At 43.2% G+C, this 12,183-nt stretch overlaps 2 protein-coding genes across 3 annotated transcripts in view; one reads left to right on the forward strand and one right to left on the reverse strand.

The window, feature by feature from the left end:
- LOC311113673 (peroxisomal acyl-coenzyme A oxidase 1-like) overlaps positions 1-10,828 on the reverse strand; it is a 32,073-nt gene extending 21,245 nt beyond the window's left edge. Inside the window, exons 1-2 of one of the 2 annotated variants that reach the window (XM_084156956.1) lie at positions 10,622-10,828; positions 9,673-9,832 (exon numbers count right to left, since the gene is read on the reverse strand). In XM_084156956.1, coding sequence (XP_084013082.1) covers positions 9,673-9,832; positions 10,622-10,730 — 269 coding nt within the window. In that variant the 5' untranslated portion in view covers positions 10,731-10,828. The remainder of the gene's footprint in view (positions 1-9,672; positions 9,833-10,621) is intronic. The other variant, XM_084156957.1, reaches the window with a different exon arrangement.
- Positions 10,829-10,951: 123 nt separating this feature from the next.
- ten1 (TEN1 subunit of CST complex) lies at positions 10,952-11,860 on the forward strand. The gene is made up of 3 exons (XM_084156958.1): positions 10,952-11,100; positions 11,401-11,558; positions 11,636-11,860. Exons 1-3 carry the CDS (start codon positions 11,012-11,014, stop codon positions 11,773-11,775), a joined length of 387 nt encoding a protein of 128 aa, XP_084013084.1. The 5' UTR covers positions 10,952-11,011; the 3' UTR covers positions 11,776-11,860.
- Positions 11,861-12,183: the final 323 nt, after the last annotated feature.

The raw sequence follows: 12,183 nt of genomic DNA on the forward strand, positions 1-12,183 counted from the left end.
TTTTACCAAATAGGGCTATCTTCTGTATACCTTGTCACAACACAACTGATTGGCTCAAATGCATTAAAAAGGAAAGAAATTCCACAAATTAACTTTTAACAAGGCACACCTGTTAATTGAAATGCATTCCAGGTGACTACCTCATGAAGCTGGTTGAGAGAATGCCAAGAGTGTAAAAAGCTGTCATCAAGGCAAAGGGTGGCTATTTGAAGAATCTCAAATATAAAATATATTTTATAGTTGACTTGGGCTATTTAAGGCTAAACATATTTGACAAGGCAAATTGGCAGTTTGAACAAGTGAAAAGGTAGGACATAGCGTAGCCTGTGACAGTTGTAATCTTTTTGTGAACTTTGCTCTGCCTAGAGAGATCGTGCTGTCCTGCAGCAGTACTCCATGACTCACACACACACACACTAAGGATGGAGTTTTGAAATAATTTCATTATTCGAATAGTATCATGAACTTGTCGGATATCCGAAATACATGTGTTTTTTTTTACGTTTGGTTTTTAAAGCTGAGCACTGCTGCGCAAGGGAGAGAGGCTGGCGCTCTATTGCTGCAGCTGCGGAGGGGCCTTGTGTGTGTGATCAGAATGGAGCAGACAGAGGAAGATGGCTGATAAAAATATTGCCTAGTCAGACCGTTACTCTTTTCCAGCTGGGTGATAGGCTTTATTATACAATAAAAGATAAAATAGATAAAAACAGCCTACCTGTTGTTTGCTCATTATAGCCTACGACTTCTCATTTCGCTCACTTTTAATTCCATTATTTTATTACATCTTCCATTGCATTAGTGAGTTCTCTCTCCACTTGCTACAGATCCAGCCTCTTTGCCGCTTTGATTGGCCAACATAAAACAAAACAACAAGCTACACACGTGAAGGCTACTAATCTTTTTATATGTCACACGTCATTAAAACTACACTGAAAAGTTTTTTTTATTAAATGAATAATTTGAAATGTCATGGTATATCCTTGTATGTAACAATGTCACATATTAGAATTTAATTTAGAAAAAATAATTTTCAGTGTTAAAATTTCCAGGCGGGTCGACCCCAGGTGGTAAAAGCAGGCAACAACACCTCCGCCACGCTGACCCTCAACACAGGGCCCCCCCAGGGGTATGTGCTTAGCCCCCTCCTGTACTACCTGTTCATCCCCGACTGTGTGACCCACGCACGTCTCAAACTCAATCATTAAGTTTGCTGACAACACGACTGTGGTCGGCCTGATCACCAACGGCGATGAGACAGCCTGCAGGGAGGAGGTCAGAGACCTGGTAGTGTGGGGACAACAACCTCTCCCTCAACGTCAGCAAGACAAAGGAGCTGATCTTGGACTTCAGGAAACAGGGGCAGGTGCACACCTCCATCCACATCGAAGGGGCCGTAGTGGAGCGGGTCAAGAGCGTCAAGTTCCTCTGTGTCCTCGTCACTGAGGACTTAACATGGGCCCCTAACACCAGAACAGTCGTGAGGAAGTCATGGCAACGCTTCTTCTCACTCAGGAGGCTGAAACGATTTGGCATGGCCCCTCAGATCTTCACAAACTTTTACAGCTGCACCATTGAGGGCATCCTGACTGGTTGTATCACCGTTTGGTATGGCAACTGCACCGCTCGTGACCGGAAGGCCCTGCAGAGGGTGGTGCGGATTGCCCAGCACAAACCTGGGGACGAGCTCCCAGCCATCCACGATGTACATGCCAGGCAGTGTCTGAGAAAGGGCCGAAAAATTGTCAGGGACTCCAGCCACCCGAGACATGGACTGTTCTCCATGCTCCCGTCCAATAGGCTGTACCGGTGCATCAAGGCTCCGACAAACAGACTATAACCATCCACAGGTCCCTAACCACTAAGACAACTTACGCTGCTGCAAAAATTATTATTGATCAGATTACTCCATTACGCTGCTGTCCATTGATTATTGATTGCCATTACCATTAGTATTTATCTATACTGAACAAAAATATAAAACGCAACATCTAAACTGTTGGTCCCATGTTTCATGAGCTGAAATAAAAGATCACAAAATGTTCCACACGCACAAAAAGCTTATTTCTCAAATTTTGTGCATACATTTGTTTACATCCCTGTTAGTGACATTTTCCGTCTAGATAGAACTGCCAAAGGGGGTGGAGTTGCAATCTACTGTAGAGATAGCCTGCAGAGCTCTATCATACTATCCAGGTCTGTGCCCAAACAGTTTGAGCTCCTACTTCTAAAAATCCACCTTTCCAGAAATAAGTCTCTCACTGTTGCCGCTTGCTACAGACCCCCCTCAGCCCCCAGCTGTGCCCTGGACACCATATGTGAATTGATTGCCCCCCATCTATCCTCAGAGTTCGTACTGCTTGGTGACCTAAATTGGGATATGCTTAACACCCCGGCCATCCTACAATCTAAACTAGATGCCCTCAATCTCACACAAATTATCAACGAACCTACCAGGTACAACCCTAAATCCGTAAACATGGGTACCCTCATAGATATCATCCTGACTAACTTACCCTCTAAATACACCTCCGCTGTCTTCAACCAGGATCTCAGCGATCACTGCCTTATTGCCTGCGTCCGTAACGGGTCCGCGGTCAAACGACCACCCCTCATCACTGTCAAACGCTCCCAAAAACACTTCAGCGAGCAGGCCTTCCTAATTGACCTGGCCCAGGTATCCTGGATGGATATAGATCTCATTCCGTCAGTAGAGGATGCCTGGTTGTTCTTTAAAAGTAATTTCCTCTCAATCTTAAATAGACATGCCCCATTCAAAAAATATAGAACTAAGAACAGATATAGCCCCTGGTTCTCCTCAGACTTGACTGCCCTTGACCAGCACAAAAACATCCTGTGGCGTACTGCATTAGCATCAAATAGCCCCAGCGATATGCAACTTTTCAGGGAAGTTAGGAACCAATATACACAAGCAGTTAGGAAAGCAAAGGCTAACTTTTTCAAACAGAAATTTGCATCCTGTAGCACTAACTCCAAAAAGTTTTGGGACACTGTAAAGTCCATGGAAAATAAGAGCACTTCCTCCCAGCTGCCCACTGCACTGAGGCTAGGAAACACTATCACCACCGATAAATCTACAATAATCGAGAATTTCAACAAGCATTTTGCTACGGCTGGCCATGCTTTCCACCTGGCTACCACTACCCCGGCCACCAGCTCTGCACCCTCCGCTGCAACTTGCCCATGCCCCCCCCCCGCTTCTCCTTCACACAAATCCAGACAGCTGATGTTCTAAAAGAGCTGCAAAATCTGGACCCCTACAAATCATCTGGGCTAGACAATCTGGACCCTTTCTTTCTAAAACTAGCCGCCGAAATTGTCGCAACCCTTATTACTAGCCTGTTCAACCTCTCTTTCGTAACGTCTGAGATCCCCAGAGATTGGAAAGCTGCCGCGGTCATCCCCCTCTTCAAAGGGGGTGACACTCTAGATCCAAACTGTTACAGACCCATATCCATCCTGCCCTGCCTTTCAAAAGTTTTTGAAAGCCAAGTCAACAAACAGATCACCGAACATTTCGAATCCCACCGTACCTTCTCCGCTATGCAATCCGGTTTCCGAGCTGGTCATGGGTGCACTTCAGCCACGCTCAAGGTCCTAAACGATATTATAACCGCGATCGATAATAGACAGTACTGTGCAGCCGTTTTCATTGACCTGGCCAAGGCTTTCGACTCTGTCAACCACCGCATTCTTATTGGCAGACTAAATAGCCTTGGTTTCTCAAATGACTGACTCGCCTGGTTCACCAACTACTTCTCAGATAGAGTTCAATGTGTCAAATCGGAGGGCCTGTTGTCTGGACCTATGGCAGTCTCTATGGGGGTGCCACAGGGTTCAATTCTTGGGCCGACTCTTTTCTCTGTGTATATCAATGACGTCGCTCTTGCTGCTGGTGACTCTCAGATCCACCTCTACGCAGACGACACCATTTTGTATACATCTGGCCCTTCATTGGACACTGTGTTAACAAACCTCCAAACGAGCTTCAATTCCATACAACACTCCTTCAGTAGCCTCCAACTGCTCTTAAACACTAGTAAAACTAAATGCATGCTCTTCAACCGAACGCTGCTTGCACCCGCCCACCCGACTAGAATCACTACTCTCGACGGGTCTGACCTAGAGTATGTGGACAACTACAAATATCTAGGTGTCTGGTTAGACTGTAAACTCTCCTTCCAGACTCACATTAAGAATCTCCAATCCAAAGTTAAATCTAGAATCGGCTTCCTATTTCGCAACAAAGCCTCCTTCACTCATGCTGCCAAACATGCCCTCGTAAAACTGACTATCCTACCGATCCTTGACTTCGGCGATGTCATTTACAAAATAGCCTCCAACACTCTACTCAGCAAATTGGATGTAGTCTATCACAGTGCCATCCGTTTTGTCTCCAAAGCCCCATATAATACCCACCACTGTGACCTGTACGCTCTTGTTGGCTGGTCCTCACTACATATTAGTCGCCAAACCCACTGGCTCCAGGCCATCTATAAATCACTGCTAGGCAAATCCCCGCCTTATCTTAGCTCATTGGTCACCATAGCAACACCCACCCGTAGTCTGCGCTCCAGCGGGTATATCTCACTGGTCATCCCCAAAGCCAACACCTCCTTTGGCCGCAATTCCTTCCAGTTCTCTGCTGCCAATGACTGGAACAAATTGCAAAAATCTCTTAAGCTGGAGACACTTATCTCCCTCACTAACTTTAAGCATCAGTTGTCAGAGCACCTTACCGATCACTGCACCTGTACACAGCCCATCTGAAATTAGCCCGCCCAACTACCTCATCCCTATATTGTTATTTATTTTGCTCATTTGTACCCCAGTATCTCTATTTGCACATCATCTCTTGCACATCTATCATTCCAGTGTTAATACTAATTGTAATTATTTTGCACTATAGCCTATTTTATTGCCTTACCTCCATAACTTGCTAAATTTGCACACACTGTATATTATATGTATTTCTGTTGTATTTTTGACTTTGTTTTGTTTTACCCCATATGTAACTCTGTGTTGTTGTTTTTATCGCACTGCTTTGCTTTATCTTGGCCAGGTCGCAGTTGTAAATGAGAACTTGTTCTCAACTGGTTTACCTGGTTAAATAAAGGTGAAATAAAAAAAATAAAAAAATAAAAAGTGAGCATTTCTCCTTTGCCAAGATAATCCATCCACCTGACAGGTGTGGCATATGAAGAAGCTGATTAAACAGCATGATCATTACACAGGTGCATGGATTAAAATGTGCAATATTGTCACCCAACACAATGCCACAGAAGGTTTGAGGAAGCGTGCAATTGGCATGCTGACTGCAGGAATGTCCACCGAGCTGTTGCCATAGAATTGAATGTTAATTTCTCTACCATAAGCCGCCTCCAACGTTGTTTTAGAGAATTTGGCAGTACGTCCAACAGACCACGTGTATAGTGTCGTGTGGGTGAGCGGTTTGCTGATGTGTCAACATTGTGAACAGTGCGCCCCATGGTGGCGGTGGGGTTATTGTATGGTCAGACATAAGCTATGGACAACGAACACAATTGCATTTTATCAATGGCAATTTAAATGCACAGAGATACAGTGACGAGATCCTGAGGCCCATTGTCGTGCCATTCAGCCGCAGTCATCACCTCATGTTTCAGCATTATAATGCAAGGCCCCATGTCGCAAGGATCTGTACACAATTCATACTCACCAGACATGTCACCCATTGAGCATGTTTGGGATGCTCTGGATCTACTTGTCCGACCACGTGTTCTAGTTCCTGCCAACATCCAGCAACTTCGCACAACCATTGAAAATGAGTGGGACAACATTCCACAGGCCACAATCAACAGCCTGATCAACTCTATGCGAAGGAGATGTGTCGCACTGCATGAGGCAAATAGTGGTCACACCAGATACTGACTGGTTTTCTGATCCACGCCCCTACCTTTTTTTTTTTTTAAGGTATATTTGACCAACAGATGCTTACCTGTATTCCCAGTCATGTGAAATCCATCGATTAGGGCCTAATGAATGTATTTCAATTGACCTATTCCTTTAAATTAACTGTAACTCAGTAAAATCTTTGAAATTCTTGCATTTATATTTTGTTCAGTATATTTATCCCACTACTGGTCACTAATACTCCTGTTTACATGTACAGTGACCTCCGTATTTATTGGGATAGTGAAGCATTTTTTCCTCTTAAGTTTGGATTTGAAATCAAACAATGACTTTGAGGTTTAATTTGAAGGTATTTTCTACCAATTCGGGTAAACCGTTTAGAAATTACAGCACTAATTGTGCATAGTCCCCCCCAATTTTAGGGGAGCAAATGTATTGTGACAAATTCACTTATGCGTATTAAAGTAGCAAAAAGCCTCCAAGCTGACTTTGGTCGCCAGCTGGACGGTGTTTCCTCCAACACATTGGTGCGGCTGGCTTCTGGGTTAAGCAAGCAGTGTGTCAAGAAGCAGTGCGGCTTGGCAGAGTCGTGCTTCGGAGGACGCATGGCTCTCGACCTTCGCCTCTCGCGAGTCCGTAGGGGAGTTGCAGTGATGGGACTAAACTGTAACAACCAATTGGATATCACGAAAATTGGGGAGAAAAAAAGTAAGGTAAAAGTAAAATAAATAAATACCCTAAAATTAAAGCTGACAGTCCGCACTTTAACCTCAGTCATTGTCTGATCTCAGATCCAAACTTTTGGAGTATAGAGCTAAAAGAAGAAAAAATTATTCACTGTCCCAATAATTACAGAGGGCACTGTACCATTAGTATATTACCATTACAAGTATTTATATATTCCTGCTACCAGTCACTTTTCAGCAATGTGTATGTGTACACTGAGTGTACAAAACATTAGGAACACCTGCTCTTTCCATGACATAGACTGACCAGGTGAAAGCTATGATCCCTTATTGAGGTCACTAGTTAAATACACTTCAATTCAGTGTAGATGAAGGGGAGGAGACAGGTTAAATAAGGATTGTTAAGCCTTGAGACATGGATTGTGTATGTGTGCCATTCAGAGGGTGAATGGGCATGACAAAAGATTAAAGTGCCTTTGAACGGGGTATGGACGTAGGTGCCAGGCGCACCGGTTTGTGTGTGTTAAGAACTGCAACGCTGCTGGGTTTTTCACACTCAACAGTTTCCCATGTTTATCAAGAATGGTCCACCACCCAAAGGACAGCCAGCCAACTTGACACAACATTGGAGTCAACATGGGCCAGCATCCCTGTGGAACACTTGACACCTTGTAGAGTCCATGCCTCGACGAATTAAGGCTATTCTGAGGTCAAAAGGGGTTGCAACTCAATATTAGGAAGGTGTTCCTAATGTTCCTAATGCTTTGTACACTCAGTAGTATCTTACTACCAGTCACTTTTTATGTATAAACCCACCTCAACCACTCCAGTACCCCTGCAAATTGAATAAGGTACCGGCACTGTATATTGTATAATTGCATTCTCGTGTTCTTTAACTCTCATCATAGTTCTTGTGTGGTTTTTATTCATACTTTTATTTTTTATTCTATTTTCTATTATTATCACTGCATTGTTGGGAAAGAGCTCTCAAAGAATTTCACTGTCCTGTTTTACACCCGTTTTATCCTGTGCACGTTGTAACTTGAAACTATACTGAACAAAAACATAAAATGCAACATTTTCAAAGACTTTACTGAGTTACAGTTCATATAAAGAAATCAGTCAATTTAAATAAATTCATTAGGCCCTAATCTATGGATTTCACATGACTGGGCATACAGATATGCATCTGTTGGTCAAAAATAAATAATAATAATAATAATAATAATAATAATAATAATAATAATAATAATAATAATAATAATAATAATAATAGGGGAATGGATGACAAAACCAGTCAGTATCTGGTGTGACCACCATTTGCCTCAAGCAGCGCGCCACTTCTCCTTTGCATAGAGTTGATCAGGCTGTTGATTGTGGCCTGTGGAATGTTGTCCCACTCATTTTCAATGGCTGTGCGAAGTTGCTGGATATTGGCAGGAACTGGAACACACTGTCGTACACATCGACCCAGAGTATCCCAAACATGCTGAATTGGTGACATGTCTGGTGAGTATGCAGGCCATGGAAGAACTGGGACATTTGTGTACAGATCCTTGCAACATGGGGCCGTGCATTATCATGCTGAAACATGTGATGGCAGCAGATGAATAGCACCACAATGGGCCTCAGGACCTCGTCACGGTATCTCTGTGAATTCAATTTTCCATCCATATGCAATTATGTTTGTTGTCCGTAGCTTATGCCTGCCCATACCGTAACCCCACCGCCACCATGGGGCACTCTGTTCACAACGTTGACATCAGCAAACCGCTCGCCCACACGACGCCATACACGTGGTCTTTTATTGTCCCCAGCACAAGTTGCACCTGTGTAATGATCATGCTGTTTAATCAGCTTCTTGATATGCCACACCTGTCAGGTGGATGGATTATCTTGGCAAAGGAGAAATGCTCACTAACAGGGATGTAAACAAATTTGTTCACAAAATTTGAGAGAAATAAGCTTTTTGTGCGTATGGACAATTTCTGGGATCTTTTATTTCACCTCGTGAAACATGGGACCAATACTTTACATGTTGCGTTTATTTTTGTTCTATTACTGCACTGTTGGGTAGAGCTCTGAAGTTAAGCATTTCACTGTACTTGTGCATGTGACAAAAAATATGACTCACAAGTATTCGAATACTAACGTCCGTTCTGATATTCTAATATTTGAATAAGCATGCACATCCCTAACACACACACAAACATTTGTAGCCACATTGCAGAGTACCAGGGTCTTGCCCCATAGGCAACACTATAACAGTGCAAAAAGTACCGTAACATTCCTATTGCTTCACCATAGATAATACAGACTGATCAGGAAGACACCAACAAACTCCTCATAGCATGACAATGCAATTACTCATGGGGCTAATAGCAGGCAATACATTTGCATGGGATGTTGAGAAGACTTTAGCATATAGGTGAAAGGCTTAGAGACTGTTTGTGTAATTTCAGCGAATGCTGCGTTTTGCTTCAGTGCGTCCAAAGCAACATCAATACAGCTATCTGCACTTCAAACCAAGCATGATAAACAACTAATTGATGTTTGTCACACTGTGTTTACTATTAGAACTTTCTGTGAAATGTCAAGAAAATCCATGAAATGTGTGAAGGAGTTATGAGAGGAGAATACCGGGATACATTACATTTGCTTTGATCATCCCAAACCCTTACAGAATTCATACAGTCCATTGAAACCAAATCCTGCTTGTAAACAACGAAACTAGCCCAAATGATCCTTATTTCCTCACCTTTCACCTGCATCGGTCATTACACCTAACAGGTTAGCTGATAGGAAGACAACTCTACGGACAAAATCCTATACTTATTTTTCCATATCTAGATGTGATGTGCAGGTCCATAGCATTTACACTGACGTCATTTAACAGACGCTCTTATCCAGAGCAACTTACAGGAGCAATTAGGGTTAAGTGCCTTGCTCAAGGGTATATCGGCTGATTTCGGGATTCAAACCAGCAACCTTTTGGTTACTGGCCCAACGCTCTTAACTGCTAGGCTACCTGCCGCCCATAGCAGGTAGCTGGCCTAGGTCTGTGTCCCAGCCTTACCTCTTGTAGCAGTAGATTTCCTCAGGGTCTGAGATGCCATACTCTCTGAGCTTCAGGATCATCTGGGCACTCTTCTTCGCGGCGGCATTGTATCGCTCGCTCCTGGACAGGAAGTTGAGGTCCTCACTCTGGAAGTCTGGGTCACTGATCACCAGTGACTCTGTGGGGGATAGAGAAGATTGGGGGATTAAGACATCAGAGTGGAGCATAGCCTCAGAAACCCAGGCTTCTCACACAAGACGGGATTTTGGAAGGGTGGCAATGCGAGACTAGGTCGAACATTATGTGCAGATTGTGTAGTATTACCATTGGATAAATAATTGTGTCTAATATCCTTAGCTACATTTCTATCTACAACATAATACACCCCATATCATCTGTCTTATTTATTTTTATATGATGCCATAATTAATCCTGCATGGGGTCAACCTTCACTATACAAATAGCCAGTGGGTCAACCAACGACTGTAGCTATATGAATGGGTCAAGTGACCCTAATCTAACTTGCTAGCTAGCAAGGTTGCTGCTAGCTGGCTATATTATCTGACAATGCACAAATCAGAGCCTTGTTTTTACACAAACAGCATGCATTTCGTAAACAGCATGCACAGTTACAATGAATGCAAAAATTGGTCTTCATCTTGTCATTGGCTCACAATTATAAACAACAGCTGACTAGTTATAACTACTGTTACAACAGATAGATAACTAACTTGTTAACCTAGCCCAGGCAGCCGATAGTGGCCGTGCAGATCTAGCGACCACTATCGGCTGCCCAGGCTATGTATAACCAACCTTAACTAATGTTGGATAGCTAGCTAGCTATCAACTTGTTTTGTTAGCTAGCTAGCTGCTAGTTCAATGTTTTGTTTACACTTGTTTCATGATGCTTTACCTTGCAACCAAAGAGGCTACACACACGAGACACTACAAGACATTCCAACCTTACCAATTTCTCTTCTTCTTTTGGTCTTCTCGATGCCACCGTCCAGAATATGTGTGAGTTTCTCCACGTTAAATGTAGCGTTCTCACGCTCTCTAGTTATGTCAGGATTCATGGCGAAATAAATGTATTTTCCCTTGCAAAAGACCACGTTGCTTGTTGCAATAAAAATGTGAGTTGTATAACCTTGGGCCTATAGGAACCAAGTTCAGCACTGCAATAACTGGGAGCCTGACCAATTATTGACAACTTCCTGAACGCTACAAGAGGGGGCGGATAAAAAAGAAATCACGTTATGTGACGTTGTGAAATACTACCGACATGAACTGACAAAACACACAACTGGGATCTTTATAGTATTTGGCCTATTTTACCGTTTGATAACTTCTTGAGAAGATGCTTCCAGCACCTGCAGTCTTTCATTTCCCTTGGGAAGTCAACTCTGGTGCAGTCAAGGAGGGAGGCTCAGTGAGAACATTTGGAAGGTGAGGAGTGTGTCTACCACAGGAGGTTGGTGGCACCATAATTGGGGAGAACTGGCTCGTGTTAATGACAGAAGAGAATCAGTGGAATGGTATGAAATACATCAAACGCATGGTTTCCAGGTGTTCGATGCCATTCCATTTGCTCCATTACGGCCATTATTATGAGCCGTTCTCCCCTCAGCAGCCTCCCTTGGTACTGTCTTTAACACAATATACCTAATAATAGTCAATAATAGTTTTTTAAAAATTATTTGTTATCCCTTTTGGATTGCATGGCTAACAGACAAGTTAATTTTTTAGATTGGTGAGTTACCAACCAGAGGAATCGAAGGCTACACTATCTGCCCAGAATGCAGCAACACAGCACCAAGTTGTTGTTCAGACTACATTTGTGGAACCCTTTGAACCCATCATTGGAGCCCAGTACCTAGTTGTGGGGGAGATTGAAAATTCAGAGGGTAAGATTAGGTTTTTATTTGGTTATATGCTTTGCAACTCCCAAAACCCACTGTCCCACTTATCTATCTCTTCACAGGAGGTGATGGTGTGATGGTCCGTGCCCGTGTGCTGAACTGTGTAGATGGGGTGAACCTAGCCCTGCTACAGAGAGCTGTCAATGAACAGAGGAGCTACTTCAGAGAGAGGATGGAGAGCAAGGGAGATGCTCCTCCCTGACCTGGACCCCAATAAGAATTAATCAGTCACAACCGTGCACTGATACAGTGCTACTGGTGGAAAGTTATGAACCAGGTTGAATTGAATGTTGTAATGTTTATATGACCTCATTTATACCTCAGATGGATTGTGTCAAAAGGTCAGATTTTATTATGGTTGGGATATTTGCCCAAATAGCTGATTACATGGGGATGTCAAGGATTATGAGACTGTGCCTCTAGCTAATTTAGAATGGATTGTGCTATAAAAAGACTTCTGAGGAAGTCCTGATTGATACATAAAAGCTGCTTGTTCTGGTGCACTGTAAAGTCCTGCCATTATTTGTCATACGATATCAGTTCTGGAAGACACCCTCTTCCTCCTGACAGTGTTTGGCAGGTGTATAAAGTAGGTCAAGAAAATGCATAC

Source organism: Coregonus lavaretus (assembly GCF_964263955.1).
Source record: "Coregonus lavaretus genome assembly, chromosome: 40".
Taxonomy (NCBI): domain Eukaryota; kingdom Metazoa; phylum Chordata; class Actinopteri; order Salmoniformes; family Salmonidae; genus Coregonus; species Coregonus lavaretus.